This window comes from Serinus canaria, chromosome 13, assembly GCF_022539315.1.
Source record: "Serinus canaria isolate serCan28SL12 chromosome 13, serCan2020, whole genome shotgun sequence".
NCBI lineage: Eukaryota > Metazoa > Chordata > Aves > Passeriformes > Fringillidae > Serinus > Serinus canaria.
Window position 1 is genome coordinate 4,191,064 of NC_066327.1, and position 26,709 is coordinate 4,217,772.

At 42.0% G+C, this 26,709-nt stretch overlaps 1 protein-coding gene across 4 annotated transcripts in view; it reads left to right on the forward strand.

Annotated features, from left to right (window-relative positions):
* SLIT3 (slit guidance ligand 3) overlaps window positions 1–26,709 on the forward strand; it is a 526,251-nt gene that overhangs the window by 398,547 nt on the left and 100,995 nt on the right. For all 4 annotated transcript variants that reach the window (XM_030229266.2, XM_050979618.1, XM_050979619.1 and 1 more), the window contains 5 exons: window positions 9,682–9,832; window positions 10,904–10,978; window positions 18,514–18,657; window positions 21,082–21,225; window positions 26,130–26,293. In XM_030229266.2, coding sequence (XP_030085126.1) covers window positions 9,682–9,832; window positions 10,904–10,978; window positions 18,514–18,657; window positions 21,082–21,225; window positions 26,130–26,293 — 678 coding nt within the window. The remainder of the gene's footprint in view (window positions 1–9,681; window positions 9,833–10,903; window positions 10,979–18,513; window positions 18,658–21,081; window positions 21,226–26,129; window positions 26,294–26,709) is intronic.

A 26,709-nucleotide genomic window follows, 5' to 3' on the forward strand; every position in this document is an offset into this window, starting at 1 on the left:
CCCCACAGCCATACAATCTGAGACTAAAAAATCTGAGATGTTCTCTTGAAAGAGAAATCATCAGTACAGGCTGTGACTAATTCTCTCTCTCTTCTGTTTAGAAAAGGGAAATACTGTCAGTTTCAGTGGCAACAGTGAAATTCTGGTGATCATTTTCTTTTTGGCTACATCTGCCCACTCTGACCACCTAAGGATCCAATGGTACTTGGCAGCCTGAGGTCACTGGAGGCTCCCATTCTTAACATGAATAAGGGGGGAAAAAGATCAACAGCAATATCCTGCCCAGAAGCATTTGATTAAGTTCACTACAGAGCAGTTTTGTTTTCTAAGGCAGCACTGGGCTTTAGGAGTAAGGGAAATGAATCCAGGAGCAGATTGTGTTGTCTCTGTGGTAGCTTATTGTCACTTCAAGACTTGGCAGGTTCCTTGATTGCTGTGTGACACTGTGTATGAAATAGCTTTGGGAAAGAATTGCCTTTGCATTCAGCTATATATCTGTTTCTCCCTGTGATATGTTTGCATTTTTCAGTATATTGTGCATTTCAGAGGCGATGAAAGTTCCACCTGCTGTACTGACACAAACTATCTCTGCTAATGATCAAAGCAGTGTGTTTCTGCAAACATCACATCACAAAAGCTCTTTATCTTCTAATTCTTAGAAATAAGACTTTTATCAAGAAGATTGCTGTTTGAAATACTCTGAGGTGAGCCTGTCTTATTGCTTCCTCCTGCATACATTGTGTCTAAGTGCCTTTAATTAGTTACTTCAGTTCCAGACAGTGCTATACAATCAAAGGGACAGGAGGAGGAAAATGAACCATCTGCCAGCATTATGCTCTCCTTTTTGGACACTACTTCTTGTTAACCCAACCCAAAGCAAAAGCAGCCTTTTTGGTACATTTGGGTCCAAAAATGGCATTTTTGGGGCTGGTGTAATTTCTCTCATGCTGTTCACAGTTATTATGTGGTAATGGAGCTGCTTTTTGTTCACTCATCATTTTTAAGGCATTTTGATAATAAAACCTCTTCTCACTAATTGCAGCTTTTCTCCTAATTCTTTATGTTCTTTTCCAGTCTCTGTCTTCATACACACTCACCTTCCTCGGGTTGCCTGTCTGGTTTGAAACAGCCTTGCTGTTTCTTGTCATCCCCTCAAATTTCCTCCTCTCTTCTCTGCATTGTTGCACCTTTAGAGGCACAGAACTGCCATGGATGGAGTCAAGGGAGCACAGGCTACATGTCAGGACTTTTGTGGCAGTTCCCACGTTTTGTGTCCCCTGGACTCCTTGGGTTATCCCCTTCTCTGCTCCCAGTGGTGTGTGAACACTATTTAAGATTTTTGACTCTCAAACTGAAAGCTGCAATGCATTGCTATTCCTCAACCAGTGTTAAAAAGTCATGAAAGGCAGGTGAATTTAACCCAGATCTTACATAATTTATCTGATTGAAACACTCTGCAGTTGTTCCCATGATTTGCCAATCACTCTGACGACAGCTTTGCAAATTCCTTTCATTTTTAATAAGCAAATAGTCACTTACAGACCGTGGGCTCCTGCTCCTGCCCTCAGCATTTTCTGTTTGATGGAAAGCAGAGGTCTCCACCTGCTCCTGCCTGCCCTGTTGCAGTGCTGCAGGGACATGTTTTGGGGGCTGTGATGATCCTGCCCGTGGTGTGTGGGGCTCCAGCAGCTCCTGAGCAAGCCCCAAGCCCTGAGAGCCTCTGGGTTTGCCCTGGCTGCTCCAGAACTGCTCAGCTTAGTGGGAAATCTCAGCTCAGGCCAAGCTCCAGCACTTTTCTCAGCATGGCTTTGCCCTGCTGTGAGGGAAAGGGGATAGAAAACACTGGTTATGGTTTGAGAAACTGCATTCAGATTTCTCTGTGGTTGGGTTTGGTTTAGTTTGGGGGCGTTTTGTATGTTTTGGTTTTATTCAGTTAAATTCTGTGTGTTGTATCCCTTTTTTCCCCCTTGAAAGACACAAAGACTCAGCAGAACTACCTTCAGAAACCCTCTGAATATACCAAAACTGAGGATATGTTTGTGGTGCATAAGAATTATTCTTATCTGAATGGAAGGTTGTTTAACACTAATAAATCACCTGCAGATTAAAGGCTACACTGAATTTGTAATTAGGAATGTGATTTTTTCATGGTACACTGAAACTGAGTGTAATTGGGCTTTGGTTTGCATGAATTCTCCCTGAAGCTGAAGTCACTAGAGAGCAGAATACAACTGCTAACAGTAATGGAGCTGGGTTCCCTGGTACTGGGCAGGTGTTGCTGTTGTTAAATTTATTTGGCTGTACTGGATCCTGATTATAGCCCTCCCTTTCCTGCACATCTTTGACAGCAGTTCAGATCTTTGTGTTAAAATTTGGGTCAGTTACTCTGAGCCTTCAGTAGCCTGTGAAGAACATGATGGTGAAAGGTTCTGGTTCTGCAGTGGGGGAAAGAATGAAAACCGTTTCACTTAAGGAAGTATAAGCTTAACATAAAACAGGTGGGTCTGTTTGGCAGAGAGTGTGAGTCTTGATAAGAAAGTAAACTGACAGGTTTCAGTTAGGAAGTTTATTTTAGGCTCTGCCTCATTTTATTTTTGAGTTGAAGTAGTCTTCAAAAAAGCAAAATAACTTATCAGCTTTGTTACCCACCAGCATCCTTATTGCAATTGCAGTAGAGGCACTGGGGAGAGGGAGGATGGCTCTTGAGTCACAGATGCATCCATAGGCATCCAAATATCCCAGTTATCCTGGATGCCCCACGCAGGCAGAGTGCAGGGCTGTGCAGATTCCTCCTTGAGAGCTGAACTGTCCTCTTAATTACCCATGTCAGAAAGATGAGTGATTGATTGCTCCTTTAACCTCAGAAATTACCATGGGACAAAGTTTGCTCTCCTCTGGCGTTGCTGAGGTTGAGCTGAGCATCGCCAGGGGTGCCAAGGCAGCACTTTTTGGGTGTGTGGTGGTACAGAAAAGAACTGGGGAGGTGCTGCCATGAACAGAGCTCATCAGCTAAAACCAGCTCTTTTTGTGTGTGTGGTGATCCCTTGAGTGGGACACAGAAAAGAACTGGGGAGGTGCTGCCAAAACCAGCTAAAACCAGTGCCAGGGGGCTCAGCTGGACAGCAAGTATTGCATCTGACTCTCCTGAGACTGCAGCAGTCCCCTGAGGTGCTGCAGCCTGATGGGACAGTTAAAATAGGGTCCTGTGTGTGAGTTCTTTACAAACTGCACCTTCAGTGCCTGATTAACAGAATGTGGATTACAAGAAGTGAATGAACAGCCAGAGCAAACAAACAATGCTGCTGGTGTGTAAAGGATCTGAAGGGAGGGGTTTTCATGGCACATAGCTGGGGATGTGTTTCACTTTTCAACTTCTTTGTTGCAGACATTTGTGCAGGATGAACTTATGAACATCCAAAAGGCTTATGGATTTTTTTAAAATGTAATTTATAAAATAGTGTGCTTTCCTGTTGTTTCTGCTCTCCTGTATTCTAGGGACATAAATTAGGATTTTGACAGATTTCTTTGTGTGCTGGTACCTCTCATTCATTGCAGTTGATGATTAGTTTAGGCAGTTCTTGTAAGTGGTGTTTAATTAGTGCAGCAAAGGAATAGAGACTTGTTCAAAATATCCTCATGGGGTTTCTCAGGAAGGTGTTTGCAGAGCTCAGACTGCATTTGTTTCTAGCAGGACTGAAAGAGTTCATTGACACTGAAATCACTGAGTTTATTACAGATATCCCACTTAATACTGTAAATCAGTATATAATATAAAAGTCTTTGGAGGATATGAACTGGTACTTGTCATTGTTTAACAGAGTACTGTGGATTAATTTGTTTGAAGAGTCCAGGCCAGAATTTCTGCTCTATTAAAGCAGTGTAGGAATAGGGATATAGGATTCTACATCCTTCTTCACTGGAGCCATACAAAATTATTGGCAGGAATGCTAGTTATAGATATAATTTCTAAGTAAATGAGGTGTGGATTGCAGGGTTATGCATACTTTGAATTAATCGTGTGAGAAAATTAATGTGGTTTTGTTCCACATTGCATGAGTCACAGAAGAAAATGAATAACCTAATGTTTTTATCAGTTCAGACTCTGGCTAGTTTGGCAGCTTGTGGAGATTGAAGATTTTTGTTAGATTTCCCTAAAAAACTGCTTCAGTTTATTTCAGTTTATTTCTTAGATTGGAAAATCAAATTGCCTTACTTTCACAAATTGCTGAACCAAACCCCAGTGTGGGGTGGCTAAGTTAACACTGTGCTGATTTATTTCCTGAAGTTCCCAAGTAACTCAGTGTTGTCTTTTCTGCACAGCAGAGCTGGGTCATGGCAGAGAGGGGAAGCCCAGAGCCCTGCTGTATTATCTGTCATCTCTGCTCAAGCACTTGCCTTGTTCTCCGTGTAGGTAATGAATAATCTGCTCGGTGCTGACTTTGTTCTTTGGGCAAATCCCTTACAAAGGAAAGAGATTTGTATTTAAAAGCACAAGCACTGACCTTCACTGAAGTCCAGCAGAACACTGTGAGCAGTTGCAGAGGACAGCCCCCTCCTCTCTCACCTGGGAATCCTGCAAGAGCGTTTGGGATGTGACTTCCAAAATCACTGTCCACTGGCACAGCTCTGCAGACAGGGAGTCAGGGAGAGAGAGCTCTGTTCCAGTGGGAGCAGTCAAGCCTGAACTGAATGTTCTGCTTTATATGTCAGAGTTGCAGGAATGAGTTACAGGAGCAAAGCTGTTTGAAATAATTCAGGATGTCAGAAATAGAGAACGCTCAGCTTCCATCAGAGAGTGATGTACAAAACCCAACAAATGTGCTCAGAAACAGAATAACAAAATGCTGTCTGTGTCTGCAGTAGCATGTGTGTGCTGCTCTGCTGAAAAGGGCAGAGGAAACCAAAAAAAGAAGAAAAGAAAAGAAAAGAAAAGCAGTGGCAATTCCAGACTGTCAGAGCAAGTGCCACCAGCATGAGGGGTCTCTGGGAGCTGAAATCAGGCTCAGAGGGCACTCGGGGAGCATTTAAGACCAGAGCTTGGCCATCAGCTCAGAATCTGCTGTTATTAGCATGGGCCGTGGTATTTCTACAGTTGCATTGAAATAAATGGAGCAAACCTAAATGGCAATTCTACTGAAAGGAGACACCAGGAGAGAGTAAGTAACAAAAAGCAGCATAGATTGGGCATTCAGTGTGTGGTGGGAGCTGCAGGTGCTCTCTGGAGGGAGCAGTGAGCTCTCCTCTGGTCGTGGTTTCTGTCGTGCCAGCTCTGTCTCTGAACTCGCCCGGGCTCTGTCCGTGTTCACTAACCCCAGTTGTGCTCCAGGGTGTTCCTGCAGTAGCATAAAGGATGACCTCTTGTATCCAGCACCTTTTTGCATGGGTGGAGTGGAGAGCAGCTCTCCGTGAACCTTCAGCTTGTGCTTCTCCATGCTGCTTCCTCTGAACGCTCCTCTCTCTTTGGCGCTGCCTAACTCTGACTCTGGCTGTCCATGGGGTTTTCCTTTGTGCTTGATCTAACCATGTGGTAGAACAATACAAATGGAACATGGTTCTGTCAAGCACCATGGAAGGCTGCATACTCCCTGCAGCATGGCATGCCTGGATACTTCTGCTGGGGCAGAAGCATCAAAAGGTGAGAGATTCCCTTTCCCTCTCCCTCTCCGCACGGTGGAACTGGTGAAGTGTTGCTAACCAGGCTCCCAGGGAGCCACAGAGATGTTTGCACAGACTTTCCACAGGGCTTGCATGCAGAATAACCATTTCTAAGTCATTAGAATTACTGCATTTCTCAGTATTTCTAAGTAATTAATCTGTTTAACTGCTCTCACAATGAAGGAGTCAGGCGTTCTGTTGGTTGATAATATTCAAGGGTGGTTCCAGCCATACCTACAGAGATTAAAAATCACTTTTATCTCCTTACCTTGTGCATAATGTAAAGCTGCATCTGTCTGTTTGAGCTGTCCAGTGAATCCTTCTACTTGAGGTACACTTTGGATGCCATTTCTGCAACAAGACACCTGCCACTCAGTGTAACTTTGGACCTGCTCTTAATGTGCTGGCATTGCACTGTGAACAATATAATGCAAAAAAAAACTTCAGAAGAGTCTGCAAAGCATTGTTTTCATCTCTTGAAAATGGCATGGCTAACATGGCCTGTTTGGAAACATCACTACCCAATAATTCCAGAGGGCAAAGCTGAGTCAGCAAATCCAAATGGGCCATTTTAGCTTTGACAGCTTAGACAAGATCTTCAAAATACTTCAGCCTAACTCCCCCCTGCACAGAAGTAATGACTCCTTTTCATAAAGGACTGAGAGTCTCATACAGAAGTTTTCTTACAATGAAATATTTCCTTGTCTTGCAGATTTGTCACATCTCTTTTGTGGAGCTGTCAAAAGCAGGACATGCAAGATTCTTAGGTTTTATCTGTAGTTACTGATAAAAATTAACACTAGCAATGTAAAATTATGACCAAAAAGTGCATTTCTTTTTTATTCCCTATGAGAATTGTGATCTCGGGGTTGTAAGAAGAACTTTTGAGATTCCAGGGTCTTTCATTCAAGTTTTAGACCAGCTGATCTCAATGGTCATACTTTTGGTGCCAAATTTGAGGCAGCTGGATCATATTCTGGAATGAATGTGTGAGGTCACTTTTGAGACAGCCTGATTTGTAGCAGAACAGATCCTCCAGAATTCCTTTTAAGTCCTTTGGACAAGGCTAAGTTTTAAAAACCGAAATCAGATTTTCTAAACAATGCTTTAAAAGAAGAGGAGAACAAAAAGGCATTTCTCTCTGTTGCCTGATTCTCCATGAGGGTATCAGAAAGGCACAAAGAATGTTTGAGCACTTGGAAATGTGATGTTCCTTTATCTCAGTGCTGCTGCTCTGTAGAATGCCATGGTGTGTTTGTTTTATGATAAGAAGAAATCACAGTACCTGATAGTAGTGTCACGTTGGTTGTCAAATAAAAATGTTATCAGAGTAACTAACAAATCAAATAACTACAACTGCCCTCAGTTACACACAGGCCTTGCTGTTGCCTTGGCTACCTGTTTTTAAATTAAAGCAAGCTTTAATTCTTCCTAATTTGAAGAATTGCTAGAGCCTCCTGGGTCGTGTTCTGTCCTGCATCTCTTCTCTGTGGCTTTCCATGGATGGTTTGATAGTGCACAAGGAGTATTCCATGCCTGTGGTGGTGAGCTGTGCTTCCTGAGCCCTGTTGTGTTCTCTCAGAGCCTGGCAGTCAGGAGGAATGGATATATGTGCTTAAACAGCTCTGCAAGCAGATGGCTGCATCCACATTGCTATCCCAGATGGGAATATCTTAATAGAGCAGCCACCTGTCCAAGTGATCCTGAGGCTCAGGTCAAATAGTAAATTTTATCTGCTCTCTGGCAGGTGATTCCTGCTGTCTGTCAGGCTAAGAGATGGCTGACTACTTGCTGAGCACATCCAGGCTGTTGATGACTTTTGACTCAGTGATCACCTGAGTAACTCTGGTTTAAACTCAAAAAGAAAAATAAAAAAAAAAAAAAAAAAGAAAGAAAGAAAGAAAGAAAGAAAGAGAAGGAACAAAAAGTGTGAAGGTGATGTTTGCTCCCTTCCTCTCCTGCTGAGCTGAGGCCTTTCCCCTGTTTCAGTGGTGGTAGCTGTGGAGAGATGCCCAGGCAGCATCAACTTCTGAGAGCTGCTGCATGTGGAAGGTTGAGTGCCTCCCCATCAGGAGAGTGGGTGCCAAGTCAAAGTGTGATAAAATCCTTTATTTTTTCAACCAGAAAGCTTGAGAGGAAACCAAACATTTATTTTTCACTCTCCAATGTTATACACTGCTTTTTCTCCTTCATAAAGAATTCCATTCATCCATCACTTTTTTCCCATGGGAAGGTGAATCTTGTATCCATCAGCAAACTAAAAATTTTACTTAATAAATGTTTACCCTATGAAACTTTATGTTGTTTGTGATTATTTTTTTTTTCAACAAAAGCTTTTACTAGAAAATGTAATAGTGCTTCTTCAAGGGTTAAGTTGGAGATTTCCAAGACACTTTCTGATCACTGATTGTTGGTGGGTTATTCAATGTGTACTGTAATTGTAGCAGTTTTAATAAACTCTGGTTCTGATAACTGTTTGTCTTTGGTATTGTTTCCAAGGAATCATAAACAACCAAACATTCTGACTACCCAGCTTGGGATGTCTAGAACTGGAAATAAAATGTTAGATTTTTTTAAAAGGATAAGAGCTTAAATGATAATGGTGTAGGGAAAATCTTAGACTGTATTTTTATGATGCTTTAAAATGCCCACTGGTCCTAATACTTTAAGTGCTGTGCTGTCAGTGAAGTTGCACTTTAGATGTGTAATTTATAATAAGCACAAAAACCAGCAAAGAATTCAGCCCCACTGAAGTAGCAAGGTACAAATCTGTATGTCAGTGTTCCCATAATCCAACTTGGAATTACAAAACCAAACCAAAGTGTGTCTGTGGGATCAGAGTGTTAGATTGCCTGTAGAATTGCTTTTTTTCACTGCATCACCCTGTGGAGATAATGCATAGCATAAGTTAAAATAATAGTGGATTTAGGAAATGTCTTTTTTCTCTCAGAAAATAGTGCATGGTCATAAACTGGGCACTGGAGTACTTATCAGGCAGGAAGGGGAAGCAGGTGATGAATGTCATCAAGACTCCATAACCAAATATCAGCTCAGGTTTAAGTTTTTGTTGGTGTTTTTGGGTTCTTAAAACATTTGTTCAGTTCCTCTCTCTGAGAAAGCCTTGTAATTGACTCTTAAAAATTTGGGAACCTTGAAAAATGCTTCTTGGTAATTACAGTCCCTGGGCCTTGCACAGGGCTCTGCAGTGGTTTCTGGTGCTTCCATTATGAAATACGAAGTGAGTGGGCAGGAATTGCATGGTGGGGGTTTGGCAGCACTTTGCTTACACACACATTTATTAATCCTCCTGGTTCCTTGAAGCACTGAGATCGAGTTTCCAACCTGCTGCTATTAAATGAGAAAAACCAAACCTGAAAAGGACAGATTAGTTCACTGAGCCTAATTGGAAAAGCATTTCATTAGAATGGGTCAAAAACCCAGTCAAAGAGGTCTGGCAATCACAGTGTAATGGTACATCAGGGAGTGCTTCTCACTAAGTATGCTCTACCCATTCCTTAATTAAAATGAAAATGATTTAAACTGCTATTACTTTCCTTTGCTGTTTGTTTAACATAGTTAATAAAGATATCTACTTGTTGGAAAGTTGACAAGGTTGTCTAATAAAAGATTCTCTGAAAAACAGCTCTAATAGCTGAGGTCTGAACATTTGGGACTTTCAAATGATATCTTTAAAAGTCTTTTGTCATTTGAATTCTTTCATGAGATGCCTTTTCCTTGTTGCTGGACTAAATTCCAGATGGGAAAAAAGTGACTTTGCTGGAAAATACCTTAACAGGTAGGCTTGTAAGACAAGGAATTATCCTGTTAAGGGGAGAGTGAAAAACCAGGGACAAGCCTTGGGAGTAATTTTAAAAATTGCTGAGCACAAGTCCTTGGCAAGTCCTGGAACTGTGTGCAGGAGCTGGGGGATGACAGGAGGCAATGCTGGGGGTGGATTCCATGGTACCAATGGTCGCTGCAGTGCTCAACAACTGTTTGCTGGAACCCATTTCCCTTTTTTTGCAGGCTCAGAGGACTACAGAAGTAAGTTCACTGGGAAGTGCTTCATGGACCTTGTGTGTCCCGAGAAGTGTCGCTGTGAGGGGACAGTCGTGGACTGCTCCAACCAGAAACTGAGCCGGCTGCCCTCGCACCTGCCCGAGTACACCACTGACCTGTGAGTGAGCCTCTGCCAGCCTCTCCAGCTGCACCTCTTGGCTTCTCTCATTTTTAAAGGCACCTCCTACTTTTATCCCTCTGGGAAAATGGGAAGGGTGATTTTACTCCAGAGCTGCAGCACCTCTCTCATTTTCTTAGCACCAGCCCTGCGTCCTCCTCCAATGCTGGCCAGGCCAAGCTGTGTCCCTTCCTATCCAGTCTACCCTGGAGTTCTCTGCCTTTGCACCTGATCATTTTTAGTTAGGAAATGGTTTTAACCATTTGAGTCAATCTGTGATTGGGAGCTCATTGCATCTCAGCATTGCCTGCTACTTGGGTGGGGCAGGTCTTATTAAATTAATGTAACTTCAAGACATTTGAATATGAAAAAACATTTTTATTGCTTAGCAACTGAAGATTCTGGTTCTTTTCTTGCATTAGTAGCCCATTCAAACAGAATTTTCATTTTTTGCATTAGTGTTGTATTTATTGTATTTATTCTATTTAAAACCTCATAAAAAATTATTGATCTGAAGTTAAGAAAAAACATGAGAGACCTCCAGAAACACAGCAGAGACTCTACAAAGCCATATGGAGCTAGGTGCAATCAGAGAACAAATTTTACACCCCAAGCCTGCCAAGACAGTGGCCTTCACATCCATGTTGAAGATCAGCTGACTTTTATGGGAAAGGAGCTGAAATCAGAGCCCTTCTGGTTACCTGGACCCCATCTCCAGCTGCGTGCCAGGTGTAGCAGAGTGCCCCACAGAGGTTCAGTCACACACAGAGGGTTGTGTGCAGTGGATCAGCTCAATAATTCCTTACCCCCTGCATTGGGAGAGGAAGGGGCTCTGACACTGTCCTTTGGCATTGCACTCTTTAGGGCATCCTCACCTTTCACTATAGACACTCCTCTGTGTCCCTTTTCCTTCAAAGCTAAACTCTTTTACCTGTAGGAGTCTGGGGAGATGGCAGAGAGTGCCTTGCTCCACAAAGGTCATGGCTCTCTGTGTGGCAGCCCTGAATGTCACAGGGATGTATCTGCAGACATCTGTGGAGCATTAAATATCTCTCTGTTTGTTCCTCTCAGGCGTCTGAATGACAATGATATTTCTGTTTTGGAAGCTGTTGGACTCTTCAAGAAATTGCCCAACCTCAGGAAAATGTAAGTCTGAGTTGCTTGTTAGAATACATGCAGCCTTGGATTGGAAGGAAGGAGGGAGGGATGAGGTTTTATGTTTAAGTACTGCAGTAGTAGAAATCACTTTTTTAATGTGAGTTTAACGAAACTGAAGGAGTTCCCTGTTGGATGGGCAGACACAGTTAAACCACACTGACAGATGAAGACCCCTAGGCTGACATTTCAGTGGGCTTTTAAGGCTACATGTCTTAGTCTTTCACTCAGAGACTGACAGAAATTCTGTCCCAGAGTTTATTCCACTGTATGCTTATTGTTGGAGATGATTATGACATTTAGCATTTTGGTTTTGTCTCTCAAATGTATTGTGTGCCTCCAGCTGTGGTGGGGTTGTTTCAGACAGTCAAAGGAAAATAATATTATGAGGTATGGACAATGGCAGTTCCTGGTGATCATTATTGGTTTAGAGAGGAGCATAAATTAGCAAACATATAGATCAGTCATTCAAATGCAGCTGTGTAATTCTGCTGACAGTCCTGGCACAGGGCACTGTATATATTTAATAAAAGCAGTGTTTTGGAAATAGAATAATATGTCAGATACCTGCTGATAGTCTTCAAAATGGATCCTTCTGAAGTTCTTTAAGGTTTTAACCCTATGGACCCATTGCTAATGTCTCATTTAACTGTTTGCTTTTAGTTAGGTTTTATTGTCTGGATCAAGCTAATTTAGGGAACCCAACCAAACCAGAAAATTTGTTCTGCATTTGTTTCACGTGGTTTCTGCCATCTGGAGCTCCCTGGACATTTGAGTCCCTGTGACATCTCAGGGGCTTTGGAGGCAACTGTAGTGGGATTCTTTTTAATTCTGCAAGAGTTTCAGATGCAGCACTGCAGGCTTGGGGTGGGGTTGTATTTGTGTAAGTACAGCCCATCAGGCTTGGGGAACTAATCACAAACATTTGCCTCATGTTTTATGAATGATCAATAATTTGTAGCTACAGTGCACTGAGAAAATGATGTTGACATTGTTAAGTGCTCTGTTCCCTGTGTAAGTAGATAGTAAACAGGAATGAAAAATGCATGCTGTATAAGAGTATACACAAACTGGAAAGCATCTGCCCTCGTCAAACCTTCAGGATTTATGTTTTGAAAATTGGAATAATTTGTTTTTATTTAAATCTTACTGCAGGGAAGTGCAGTGCTGTCCCTGCTGTCCTCATTGATCACTCAGAGGGAGGGATGCCTCGACAGGGGCTGTATTTTGGGAATAAATCCAGCATGAAACCATTGTGGGGGATTTTTAAGAGTTGGTTTCCTGTGAAACAAAAGATTCTTTTATCTGTCCTTGGTAGCTGCTGAGATCAGAGGTGTGCAGGAGCAGGTCAAACCCATGGCAAAAGGAAGCTGCACCCTACAAAGGGTCTCTTGCTGGGTTTTAGTGGCAGCCTCCAAGCAGAGGCTCCTTAGGAAATCTTTGTAGCTGAGCTCATTGCTTTTGTTCAACCTGATGCTCTAAAGAAGTTTCTCCATTTTAATTAAAGGGATTTTCTGAAAACAGTGGTTTTTCATATGAGGACACCAACATTTCAACCACAACTTTACTCAGTGGCCTGATCCTTAAAAAGGCAGATTTTAACTTCTTTTCCTGTTTCTTCCATTTTTTTAAAAAAGGGGTTACCAGGAAGAAACAAGGGGGGGATTGCTGCTGCTCAATCAGAGAGGAAGAACACTGATCCAACCCCCATTTTTAGTGTGTATAAGGGACAAGAGACCTAACTATTATTTGATTGACATTATTGACTGTGTCTCATCATGTATTCCTCGTCTGCTTAAGTGTTAAAGGCCAACAGCAGGTGGAGGAATCTGTCTGGAAATTGAATTGCTTCCTAGGCTTAAGAAAACAGCTCAGAGCCTTGCAGTGGCAGGGCATTAGCCTAAATCAGATAATATTTTTTTTTCTTTAGTTTTTCTCTGAAATACTCTTTTTCCCCAAATGAATCTGAATATCTGCAATGTGGGTATCTGAAGGGTATTTGAATGCTTGTCCTCTGCTTGTCTTTCACTTGAGTTTAGGAGTAGTGACAGACCCATGCCAAGGAACTTGGAAAAAAAACTTCATTTCAGAGAGCCATGGGTCCACTGTGGCTGGTAAAGCTCTGGCAGAATTCAAGAGTCAAAATGATGGGGAAAAAAGGGAAGTGTCAGACCACCTTTGCAACAGGTGGTAGCACCAGCCCCACCTCTAATATGTAATTAGCTGTTGTGGTGTAATTTGTCTGCAAACAGTCCTCCTAAGCTGAACCTTATTGTATGATGTGTCAGCCTAGGATTTAATACATTTTAATGCAAAACAAAATTGAATTTTGATATCAAAATGTAAAGGTCAGAGATACATAATGCAATGTGAGGCCACATTTTACTGAGGAATCGAATAGCTAAGATTACCCTGCTAGTTTTTAAAAGGTGAACATATCTGCTTGTGCCTTTAAAAAAAAATAATCAACTTCAGTAATTAGCTGCAAAATCCCACATACACAGTGTGGTTTTCACAACCTAAATTTTAATTTTCTTTATGTTTAATGCTTTTTACAGTAGAATGAAAAGTTTGGTGTAGATTCTTCTAGACAGGTCTGATCCAGTCCAGAAGTAATTTACTGGGTTCTCCAGTGGCCTCTGTTTTGTTTTCAGTGTGTTTTTACTGAGTGGCCTTACCTGGTCTTGCCTGTGCAAAGGGAAAGCTGAAGGCTCTGAAGGCTGAGGTCCCATCCCACTGACTGCAGGCTCCAAGGACTGAGCTGCTGATACTTTGCAGTGGTTGGCAAAGAGCACTTTGAATCTGCCTGGGGTGCAGGAGAAATACAAGAATGCATTTCTGAGCTCTTTAGGAGTGGGAGTAGCTCCAGCACTTGGATATTTGGGGGTGTCCTAAAAAGGCTCCAGGAGCTGCTGCCCTCCAGCCATGCAGCTGGAAGCTGCTGCCTTTCACAGGGAATTATGCTTCCAGTGGGAGATCTTCTCACTCAACACATCAATGTCTCATGGCAGGGAGGGGAGGGGAGAAATCCCTGTTCACAGAGGTGAAGTTTTGACTTCTGTGGAAGGCAGCAGTTCATTTCTTGCAGCAACCACCAAGTTCAGCATGGAGCAAGCACTGGGAACCCCTCCACTCCCTGGCAATGCCTCAGTTGTTAATCAGAGAAAAAACCTTCCAGTGCCTGGGGGCTCCCATGGCAGTGGGAGCCTGGAGGGGTCTCCTGGCCATGACAGGTTCCATGTCCAAACCCCCCAGGTGTGAGACCCAGAGGGAGCACAGAGAGACCTCACTGGCTGAAATGGGATACTGACCCACAGGCAGAGGCTGGAGCCCCCAGATGCTATCTCCAGAGCTTGCCCACTCCCCTGTGCCTTCAGGAAATCAGTGGCCATTCCCACTGAGGTGCCAGCAGCTGTTTCTGCAGGGAAAAAAAAAAATCAGCAATGAGCTCACATTCAAAACAGAGAGGTGAACTGCCATACTTCATGCACTGCTGGGGAGAAAGGGGACTGACCTCTTCTCTGGAGAACAAGAGTAATGAAAAATGTTTACCTCAAAACCTGAAAGGGTCATCTAACAGTTCATTCAGTTAAGCCTTGCCAAAGTTACAAAGTGAACATATAATATGGTTTTTATTATAAGAAATGTCAGGCTGTGTTGCCAATAGCTGGTACTGCCAACCCACCTCCAGCATGTAATTGCCTTTGGAGGCTTAATTTGGCTGTAAGTATTTCTGCTAGATTGAACTGTATGGAGTGTCAGACCAGGATCTGAACGTTTTACACGTGAAATAAAATTGAATCATGATAAAGTTTGTGGACTAGAAGTCAGCTTCAAACCCAGGATATCAGGTTTCTGGGGGAGGCAGGAGTAGTTTGTGCCCTTGGAAACAGCTGTTACCTGTTGTTCCTTCCCCTAAGCATGAATTTTGCCATGGCAAATGAGGCTGCAGTCGTTTGTTACACAGAAACAGACTTTTTATTTTCTGGAAATGGGCTTGAGGAGTGTGTTGTGCTTGGTGGCACTTGGGCTCAGTGTGGTTTTCACAGCTCAGTCTGCTCTGCTTCATGAGTGCAGGGGTGGCACTGGGTGCAATTCACTGTCTGTCTATATTTAAGGCTTTCAGTGCCATGCAGCTCCTGGGGACAGCTCACACCATCAAACCCAGCCAGACTGTTGGACAAGGCTGTAAAAGCCCCTCAGCATCCTCCAGAGGAATGCAGCAGCTCTGGGCTTTTCCTCCTCACGTGTGCCTAAAGATTCCAAGCACATCTCCAGCAGACAGATCTATTCTAGGGAAACCCCACTCAGAATAGGCTGGTTTTGTGATAAAACTGCAGGGCTGGAGGCGAGACCAAGCAGCTCTTTTGTGGCTGCAGGTCCCTCTCAGAGGTTTTCCAGAAGGAGAGGTGTGTCAGTAACTCAGCACTGGGGAGCGGAATGCTGACATTGCCCCAGCAGGTACAGCAGGGTGAATGCTTCTCTTAATTCTGAATAGAATCCAGCTTGCTGTTGAAGTCATGAGATCAACAGAAATAATATTATTATAAACTTCAGCCATAAAGTAAGTAAAATGTGACTGGAAAGTGAGCTGTGTGAACAATGTCACCTTGATAGCTCCTTGAGCTCTTCATTTCCTATTCACAGCCCCCCATAAAGCAGACCCAGGCTTGCTGAAAATTTATTTTGACCTCTTGCCCAAACTAAAAGTCTGGAAATAGGATTAAATGTTATCACCAGGGCAAATCAGGAAGTCCTTATGGAAAAAGCCTTCAGGAGTTACCAGGCTGAGGTCAGGCTGGCTCCCATTTGGGTCCTGCCAGAGGGCAGAGGAATCTCAAAACTCAGTTTCTTTTCCACTGTCTTCCAGGATTTCAAGAAGAATTCCTGGTAGAAGCTCAGTGTTGCAGGAGGATGGGGCTTTTCTCTAGTGGGAGTTGGCTATAAACTGTCAGTAGGTTTTTTCTGATAAAGAAATTCCTTGTCAAGTGTGATGGTCTCATATAAAAGAATCTTTAAAGCTGGCAAGGATGGAGATAGAGGTCTCAGAGTTGCAGACCAGGCAAAAGGTTACAGTGCTTTCATTTTTTAAGCTTTATACCAGCTGATTATTTTTCCTGGTAACTCTTAGACTGAAAAGTATGTAATTTCTCTTGTTTATTATTCTAGCTGTTCAGACTTTAGGAGGAAACTTTTTTTTTCCTTTGGGTGACTGAATGTTGTCATCTCCACTTTTTTTTGTTGCATTCTGACATGGGAAACTCCAGTTCAGGAAGACAAATAACAAAATCCAGGTTGGCAGAACATCTGCTTTGACAATACTCCAGGCAGGGTTGCAGGACTGTAACATCTTTACCTATTTATTACTGCACAGCTTCTCCTTTCTCTGCCTTGCAACTTTGATTTCAGCATAATGATGGATTTTCAAATCTTTTGCACTGGAAAGGTATTTATAATTGGCTTTTTCTGAGACTGCTGGCATATTTATGGGTAATTCTGTCTTGCTGAAAAGATCAGGCATTATTAACTCAAATGAGCAGAGTTGCTTATCTGCTGAAGTCCTTTGGCAGCAATTAAAATTCAGATGTTAGCACTGTATAAAGGTGCCAATTCCTTTGCAGATGGTGGCCAGCTTTTGTCTCCAATATTTGCTCTTTTCTGCCTTCAGTATTTAATAGACCATTAAAATTGCCCCCATGTTTTAATATATATACCTAAATATCTTTTATATGGTAAAAAGTAACTAACAAAACTTTACAACTACAACTGTAGGTCAGTTTGCAATCTGCAAAGTCTTTGTCTATTATAGTAACTCACCCTCCCTTCCCACCACAAACCTTTACTTATTTATTCTGTGCAAATATGCATCGTGGCATGATCTTTACCAGGAGGGGCATCTTTGGGAGCATTTATTTATGCCAGCATTCAGCAGAGATGCTGAGCTATAAACATTTCCACTGGAGAAACAGCTGAGCCCCAAAATTAAATGCATATGTCAGAATATCCTCCCTTGACTTGCTTTGACACTGAACATAAACTCTTCATGTGAGCCTTAGCACAAAGCACTAAACTTCTGGAAAGAGAAATCTGCCTGTAAGTATTTCTAGATGTTTTTATGTTATTTTTGGCTGATTGCTGGCGTGCTCTATTCTTTCTGATCACAAGAAAGCACAAGAGGTGATGGGCCACATGCTGTAGGGCCCACTCTCTGACAGTTGTTCAGCAGACATAAACCAGTGTACTCCAGTTTCCCACATGAAACATATTTCCAAGGCTCTTTTTTTTTATTTTATTTTATTAAGTGATGACTTCTGAAAAGAGCAAGACCCACATTATTTCTATCTGAGGCCAAGCTGTCCTCTTTCCATGTCTTCTGTCAACTTTTATCCCAGTAAGATTGCCAGCCCTTCTGAGCAGAGTAGCCCAGGTGTTAATCTGATACCTTGTCATTTGTTTTATATCACCTGGAATTGGATTTTGAAACTATTACTCATGCTGTGTCTGTGTTGGGATCATTTCTGGAACAATGTGCTATTCTGCATGAGTAATGGTGTTGGAATTTAGCATCTTCTTGGGAGCAAGAATATGTCTTGTACTTTCTCCTTTTTGTTATATATAGTAAAACAAAGACCAGTGTTTCCTGTCACAGACCTCAAAAAATAGAATTATTCATCATAATCTATACAGGACATCATGGGAGATATTTGAAGGACTCAGGCTCAAAGTTTTAATGTGCTTAAGGCCTTCTACATAAATGTTTTAAATAATTAAATGCCATTTATTTTTATGCATCTCTGATGGCACTTTCATCATTCAGAAATTGTCTGTTCATGGGGGTTTTCACAAATATGAAATATTCAAAAGATGAATTTTGCATTTCAGGAGAACTTCGTTTGACTTTGTAGATCAAAGTTTTCTAATATGGATCTATAAGCAAACATCTTGAGACTATATAGAGAGAGTAAATATTTAGAAAATAATGCTGCGTATTGCAGTGGCTATGAATTGACAATTAAGAGATACTTGTCTCATTTTGAGTGGTGTTTTTTTATTTAAGTGCACATACTAAAGCTGGTATCAGATACATGGTTCAGTCAATAAAAGTGGTCCATATTTCAATTTGTGACACCATTTCAATAGCAGTAACATTACCTGACTCTTGCCCACATCCAAGCATTGTCCATAACTTCATGGACATGAATCAGATGCTGGAAACTCCCACTTACTGTTTCCAGAGACATGGATAAGAAACAACTACATGAGGTGTTAAAATCTGGTAGCTGCATTAATTTAAATTATCTTGATATAGCTGAAATAATTGTGGTTGTGATGAGTGCAAGGGAGCTATTTGTGAGAAAACAGGAATGCCTTTGAATTTCTGGATGCTCTCCTTGCTGGATGAATAGGTAGGTCTCTCTAGATTACCACTAAAGGGATCAAATTCTTCCTATTCTCCCTCCCTCCAGTGTGATGTTTGGAGTAAAACACTGCTGGTTTTCTCATTGTCACTGGGTGTGTCCTTCCAGAAACCTGAGCAACAACAAGATCAAGGAGATCCGGGAGGGCGCGTTCGACGGCGCCGCGGGCGTGCAGGAGCTGATCCTGACAGAGAACCAGCTGGAATCCGTGCATGGGAGGATGTTCAGGGGCCTCACGGGGCTGAAGACCCTGTAAGTGAGAGCCCTGCCTTGGTTCCTCCCTGGGCAGGGTGGCAGTGCTCAGGCTCAGCAGTGCCTGCTGAAATATCTGCCATTGCACAGCCAGTGCTGCTGCTCCGCCTTGAGGGCTTCAGTCTGTCTCTGGTTCTGGGCAGGTTTGAGATTTGTCAGCTGTTTCTGTAAAATGGACAGATTTTCACAGGACTGCCATGATGGGGAACCTGTCATGTGTCAAATTTGTGCACTTCCAGTCATTGAATGCTTTTATTATTTTGTTATTTCCTGTGGAAACAAGACGTGTAGGAATGTGTTTGCTGTCTCCTTGTCCGTCCTTCCGCTGTTCCTCCACCCAAACTGGAGCTGTGCTGTAGAAAGAAAGCACTTGACTAGGTGGGGCTGGCAAGAAATAGACTCTAGGAATCAAAATACAATTAAAATCTGCAATTTCATTTGCAACAAAATACTACTTATGTTGGAAGGTATCAAGACACAATTAGTACTTACTCAAGTGTAAAAAGAAATTCAAATTTCATTTCAAGGACTTTGTTCTGTGATGACAAATATGGAACTTTTGCTGTTCCATTAACATTTTTTGTGGTTACAGCCATCTGTTCTTCAATTTAATGTATGCACTTTACTAAGGGATTTGAAAATACTGCCCATAGATATTAAATTAATTTTTATACTGTAAAGCAGCCTGTGGCAGTGCTCCTAAACAAAATTCAGCATTTTTTAATAAAAAGATGCTTAACATTCAAGCTATCCTGCTGACCTGACCTACATTTCCCCCAGCTGATAAAGCAGTCTAAACATGCACAGCATGATATGAGGATTTGTGAGTCTAAGTGTTCTTTCAGGAAGGGCACACGGCGCATGGTGAACCATGATATGAAACCAAAGGGTTTGGCTTGAGGGACAGCTATTGCTATCCATTAATTGACTTTCTTTCAGCATTAAAACAGTAATCTTTTGCAGAGGGGCTGCACTCATCAGGGTCAGGGTCCATCTTTTAAAAGGCTGTGTGTTCCTGCAATGCAAGAAATCACTGTGCAGGATATATTGGCATTCAAATTATCCCATCCTGCAGTTCTGCTGCCTGATGCATCCCATCCAGGGCAGGAGAAATGTTTTCTGCTGCAGCTAAGCCACTAAGGGCCTTATTCTCCCATTTACTGCCTGTTCATTTTTGAGCTGGAGCTCTTGACCTGGCTGAGGTGTTTCTCTGTACCCTGTGGGTCTTTCCTGACACAGTTTCACCCCAGCAACAATCCCAAAATTACAGGGACCGTGGTGTCTCTGCTGGTAACTGCACAGAGAGCAGAGATGCAAAAGCAGCACAGTGTTCAAACAGGCAGTGTCTGTGGTGACACTGTCAGTGTCTTCCCAGCCACATCTAAACTCTCTCTGGTGATTTTCAGGTAGCTGTTGGTGTAGCTTTTCAATGCCCAGCTGGCAGATACCGATCTGAGATGTAAATTCAAACTCCTGAGGGAGTCTGAATTGCCATTGTTCACTGCATGAGTTTGATACCCAGGGGTTAACCCACCTCAGTTTGGAGGATCAATCCACTGCAACAGCAGCAGGAGCTGCATGTATTTTGTGGGTCTCTGGTAGTGTGCTTTAATTACTGAATGATTTTTCACCTAAGTAGGAATATCACAACAGTGCAGTGGTGTTTACAGACCCAGATATTGATTGGCATGCAGTGTAACAAATACACATGAGCCTTTTCTGCAATGGAGTGAAACAAGATACTCCAGTCTTTCAGATTAATTGGGCTTTATTGTCGAGTTCATTGTTACCATAACAACTCAGAGAGATGTATCTTCCAAAACACAGCCCCCATTCATCTGGTGCAAGCACCAAGCAGAGACCATTTTATAGAATAATTACTGGGTTTTGTCTTCACAATTAATGATGATAATGACATTCCAGAGCTTGTGCCAGGTCTTGAAATCTTTCCTACAATATTCCTTGATTTTTGATGAGGATTCTGTCTTCTTCTATACTTTTGTAGTGTGGATTACAAAAAGCATCCAGGACATGAGCAGAAGTAATGCAGCCAGTATTGTTATTGTCACACACTTCTGGCAGTCTTTCTCAAATGATCTCTGAAGTACATCTCAGCCTACTCTCAGATATTGATTAAATTGGGCCTTTAGTTTTTATTTCAGGTTTGTCACTAGTAATAATTTTAATTGCATATTGCTTTCAGATGTGCAGCTCCCATCAGCCTCTAATGTTGAGTGGAAGAGATGCATTTTAAATTCACCAGACCAAGTTTATGTGAATCTAACCCTCCTCTAGCTGTGTTCTACTTCAGCAATCAATAAAACCAGAATGGTTTCCAAAGCATCTCTTGATGCCCTTGGTAAAGCACCTCCCATCCTGAATTATTATCCACTGGTTCCTAATTCCCTGTTTTAATCCTTGTAGGATGCTGAGGAGCAATTCCATCAGCTGTATCAACAACGACACCTTTGCTGGCCTGAGCTCAGTGAGGCTCCTGTCCCTGTATGACAATCACATCAGCACCATCACCCCAGGAGCCTTCAGCACTCTGGTCTCTCTGTCCACAATGTAAGTTATCTTTTCATGGGATGAACATGCCATGGTGATGCTCTTCTGTGCTTTCCTTTTAAAAAAGACATTTCAGTTTATATGGAAAACCTCAACTAGGGAAAGAAAACTCCATCCTACTGAAATCAAAGGTTTAGAGGATACAAGGTGTAATTTTTATTTTTAAAAAAATTGTTTCGTTTCAGCTGGAGGGGCTGACAACACTTGCAGGTTGCCAGCCTCAGGCAGGATGCCTGTGTTTTGCTGTGTCACAGCCCAGTGCAACATACAGGAAAAGATAATGTAAAACAATTTCTGCAGGTTCAGAGAGTGTAGCTTATCACACACTCAGCTCCCTGAAGCTGCTTTAGTGTCAGTAGAGTCTGACTTTGTAAGAACAGCTTTCTTGGATTTCAGTTAAATTAGTCAAACATCAGAAGTCTACTGGCTAATTCTTGGATTTTCAGAGCATCTGAAGAAGACAAAATAGTCAAGTCTTACTGAATGTGAATTTGAAAATCCCAACCTAGGTTTTATTTAAATTCTCTTACACTTCTCAGTCATTCTTTGAAATATTTCCCATGCTTCTTAAATACTTTTAAATGGTTTTTTTTTGTGTCCATTTTAATAAAGTACAGACTGATAAATATGGAAAGAAAGTCTGCCTTTTGTTTCCAGCTGTGAGAGGGGACCCTGCTGTTGCTGTTAATGGAAATTGTCTGTCTTGAAAATACAGCTTAATTGTCCAGTCAAAATAAACTCTCAATCCTATTGCATTTCAGGATTGGAAAACATTCTTCATCATGTTTGGGCAGAGAAGGAAGTGTTGAATCTCAGCTGTTTTGTTGCTGACACTTTCCCTTTGCTGTGGCAACTTTTCACCAGCAAATCAGTTATCATTTTGGCATTAGCTCTGTGCAGCATAAGGAACACAGAATTTTCTTTCCTTTTACATTGTGTAGTCCCAAGAATCTCCTCAAAATTGATGGACAAAGAGAAAAACACAAGCAGATTATTTTTATTGACTGTTTTCAGGTCTCTGGTCAAAGCAAGTGGTGCTTGCTGAAAGCTTGTTGTCACTGCTGCAGGCAGTGCCTGCTGCTCCTCTCTCCTCTCTGGGCTTCCCTCCGTGGCTCCCTTTGTGCAGGGACTCCCTGAATCAGTCTGTGAAGCCCCTGCCTTGCTTTCCTAGAACTGTCCTTGTCATATTTTGTTAGGAAATAGCCCATTTTCCTTTTTCATCCGTGGGAAAAGATTGTGGCACTTTCTAGCAAGAGCAATTAAAGCACTGCTAATTGGAATGCCTGGCTTAGGCACTGATGTATAATCCTGTTGGTCCCTAGCTGTGTCTTGGTGGAAGAGTTTGTTCTTTGGCACATCTTCAGTCTGTGTTTGATCTACAGAAAAGGGGTGGGTTTGACTTCTTCAGACCCTGGGTTGAGGCCGTGGTGATTTTTGCCATACAAATGCAGAATTCAGCTTTGTTCATTTCATGGCAGCACCCCCTTGTAGGTGGATTTATTGAAGTTAGATGGTGTGACTGTTTTCCCTGCTCAGCCCACACTTTGGGAGCTAATGGGGTGCTGTAATGCCTTACTTTCACATCTATCAATGGGAGACAAAAACTCATGCAATGCTCCATTTCCATTTCCATCTTGGCATGTTTTGCAGCACCAAAGAACATTGTTCCTTTTGTTCTTACCCTTTGTGAGTCTGTCTCGTTGATATTCTCAAAACATGGACAGCTCTGAAAACAATACCCCATCTAATGATTTTCAAGAGAGGAATAACATCTATTTGGTAGAAAAAATTGCAATTTTTATTTTGTTGTTGGTCAAACTAGGCACTGTAGTATCTTAATTTGAAGTGTCTTGCAGTTCCTCACACAGAAAATTCAGTCATGTCTTTTAGTCCTTACACAGTCAAGAGAGATATTTGCAAGCAGAACTGCTTTTCCATGGATTATTATTAAAATAACTCCATGACTGCATAATGCCAAAATGACATAAAACTATTCTTGTATAAACTCAACCTGAATTCCAGAAGATCTTTTCAATCTAATTTCAAAAACATCCAGATGTGTTCCAGCATGTTTTTCTAATAGGTCACTAGAATCCATTTAAATAGTTAATATTCTATGACTTCTTTGTAATTTTGAAGAGGCACTTGTAGTAGGATATACATATTTCATTCCTCAAGACTTCTATTTCCCCTTGATTTTTAAAATATGTCTGTGTCCTTGAGTAAACACTCCTGAATTTAATGTTAGTACAAAATCTCTGCTAAAAGTTTGATTGCTGTATTTCTGTCTGAGTGGGTAAATCACTATTGTATGTGTAGGAACTCTGATTATTGCTGATGAGTTTTCACATCAATTTTTCTGCCCCACATTGCTGTTTCTGATTTTAGAACTCCACTTGAACAGTCAGTTTCCTCAGTAAAGCTTTGACATACAATTAGCCTTTCCAGACTTTCAATTCCATTTCAAGTCAAGTAGGAAATCTCTTTATCCGTGCGATAGTTTCAGGAGAGACTTCATCTAACATTTCTATCAAAAGTTGCATCACAGCCTTGCCATGGAAAGAGCATCTATGTAGGGACATGTGTGAACTTCAGACTGCATTAAAGATAAAAATCCCTGCTCTGCATTTGGATAAAAGGATAAAATCTAGAAGTTGCTAAAGGGGCAGAAGATCACGTGGAATTACTGACAAGATAAATTCGTTCTTTTTCTGCCTGGAGTGATTTGAATTTCTAAATGGGAGATTTGTTTATTTGTTAATTTTATCAGTAACAACCTATTTCTTTCTTACTTCCTAAGAAAAAGCACAATCCAACTTCTAAACTAAAGAGTCCAAAAATTTTACATCATACATTCACCTGTGTTTGCCAAGAAGAAAAGGAGGCTTTGTGGATAGTTACATGAAGTCAAAACAATCTGTATTCTCTAGACAGGGATAGTTTCTGGGTTTTGATATGGAGCACTTTGTAGATGGAATGTTTGTGAAAGTTTTTGATAAGTCTTGGTAAGACTCTCTCAGATGTGCAGAATGTCCCTTACCCTCAGAGCTGCTGCTTTTCCAGAAACCTGATTATACACACCTGCTGTTTGTTCCCAGTGGTAGATGATTCAGTTCTGAGGTTTTGTGTCATGGAAGCAGCTCTGTGAACATGATCTCACTCTCTCCCACCAGTGGAACAAATGGCCTTTGAGGCACTGCCTCGCTCGGGTCGGCAGTGCAGACATTTGGTTCAGGCACCCTGCTCATGCCAAAGCCTGTCAGGGTGGAAAATATACAAAGCATCCTGCATGTGGTCCCATTATGGAGTAAGGAAAATGGAAAACAATGCAGAAGGAGAGCAGCTAGAATTAGACTATTGCTTTCAGTGCTTTTTGGCACCTTCTGTATGAAAGCTCCTGTGTAACCTGTTGGGTTTCTCACCTTTCTGCAGCGTTTGAATCTAAGTGTGAAGCAGGTGGAGTGTTTTTATAACATTATGCTGAGTTTTCTGCTCCCCCCAGTTCTCCTTACTCCTCAATGTCCATAAGCCTGTGTTAAATCCACATGGGATTAACCCCAGAGCTCCAGGGCAGAGCAGTGATTGAAGTAGGCTGTGCTGCAGTGCTGAGAGCAGCTGTAAATCATATTGTGGCTCTGTGATTTTGGCTTAGAACCTACAGAATTTAGGAGTTGCTTTGGGTTTGCATTCTAACTGCCCCACCTCAATTGTGCCACATGTTTTTGTCTTCAGTACTATTGTTTTCTGAAGGAATTGTTTGGCTGAAGTCCTTATGTGATTTGGACTGCATATTTAGGTTTGTGAAAGCATCTTCTAAGTGAAGACTTAAAAGCTACTTCAGCTACTACACCTGCAATTGAAGTGCCTGTCTCTTGCCTTCAAATTTCTTGTCTTAAAAGATATGCTATGATTTAAAGAAATTTCATTATTGAATTTCTTTCTGTGCTACCAAATACTAACTCTTGGGCACACTCATACATGATGTGAATATTCCATCAATATTAGTTTAGAGACTTCATTTTGCCTGCACAGGCCCTGACAGCTCATTCTTCTTCCCTGGGACTGAGGCTGCTGATTCTCCCTCTCTGTACATAGCACAGACAGCTCTCCCTTTTTACCAGGCCAGGGATCTCTGTCCTTCAGCTGAAGCTTAGTTGGGAAGGAGCTGCCAAGCCAGGCTGTGTTCAGGCTCCATCCCTCACCTGGAGGTGTCAGCTGATTGCTTTGGGGGCTGCACACCACAGCACCATGCCTGGCCTGCAGCTCTGGAGGGAAGATATTTCAGGGGCTGGAGCAAGATTTGAAGCAGACCCCCCAAAGTTCACAAGGCAGCAGAGCAGATGCTTTTCACTGCAGGTACCCAGAAATCCTCATAAGTGGCTCAAGATGACAGTGCTGCTTTATACATGTATATATGTATATATGTACATGTATAGCACTATGCTTGCTGTTTCAATGGGAACCCCAAATTCAGCCTGCCAGTGGCTCCCCCCTGGCTCTGCTTTGTGTGGGCTGGGGCAGAGGCAGAGGAGTGGGAGTGCTGGGGCAGGTACATGGTCCTGGTGAAGATCATGCACACGTGGGTGCAGTTTGTGAGGTCAGTTTAGATTTGGGTGGGAGCTGTAGCTTGGGTTGAATTCCACGAAAAATCCAGCCCTGGGAGTGATGTAAGTATGTTTAAATAATAATTTTAAGCACTTTGGTTTATAAACATATGTTTATATATGCATAACTATGTATATTTTAATTATAATCCCAGCCCTGATATTAAACCTGCATCTGTAGGATGGAGGTGGGATCTCACAGGAAAGATCCTGGACTTGGAGCCCCTCATCTTTCTGTAGTTATTTCAGTGTTTCTATATGTTCATGTGTGATGGAATCATGGTCTTTTTTCCCTTTCAGTAATTTGCTGGCCAATTCCTTTAATTGTAACTGCCATTTGGCCTGGCTGGGGAAGTGGCTGAGGAAGAAGAGAATTGTCAGTGGAAATCCACGCTGCTTGAAACCCTTTTTCTTGAAGGATATTCCAATCCAAGATGTGGATGTCCAGGACTTCACCTGTGATGGTAAGAAAGTCCAGTTTGATTTGGCACTTGTCATGTCATGTTGAGAAGGCTCCTCCCTTCCCAGCAGGGCTGCCCAGGAAACATTTTGGCTTGGTGCTGGAAAAGGCAGCTACCCAGAGCTGAAGATCATTGTCCTCTATCAGTGGAATATTTTTATTCTTGATTTCCAGTTTCTGAATTTCTGCCATCTACACCTAAATATAAATATGAATTTATTGTAGACAAGTGCTCTCCTTTGTCTAATGCTGGTGTAATCCTGGGCCTTCCTTTCTCTTAGTTAACACTCTGAAACCAGTGGGAGTTGTGCTTGCTTGGAAAGCCTCTTACATTTGGACACTGTTCAAGGTCACCAGTAAAAGGTGAAAATACAGGGAAATAAAAAAAAAAAAAAAGCCCTTAGACATTATTTGGAATGA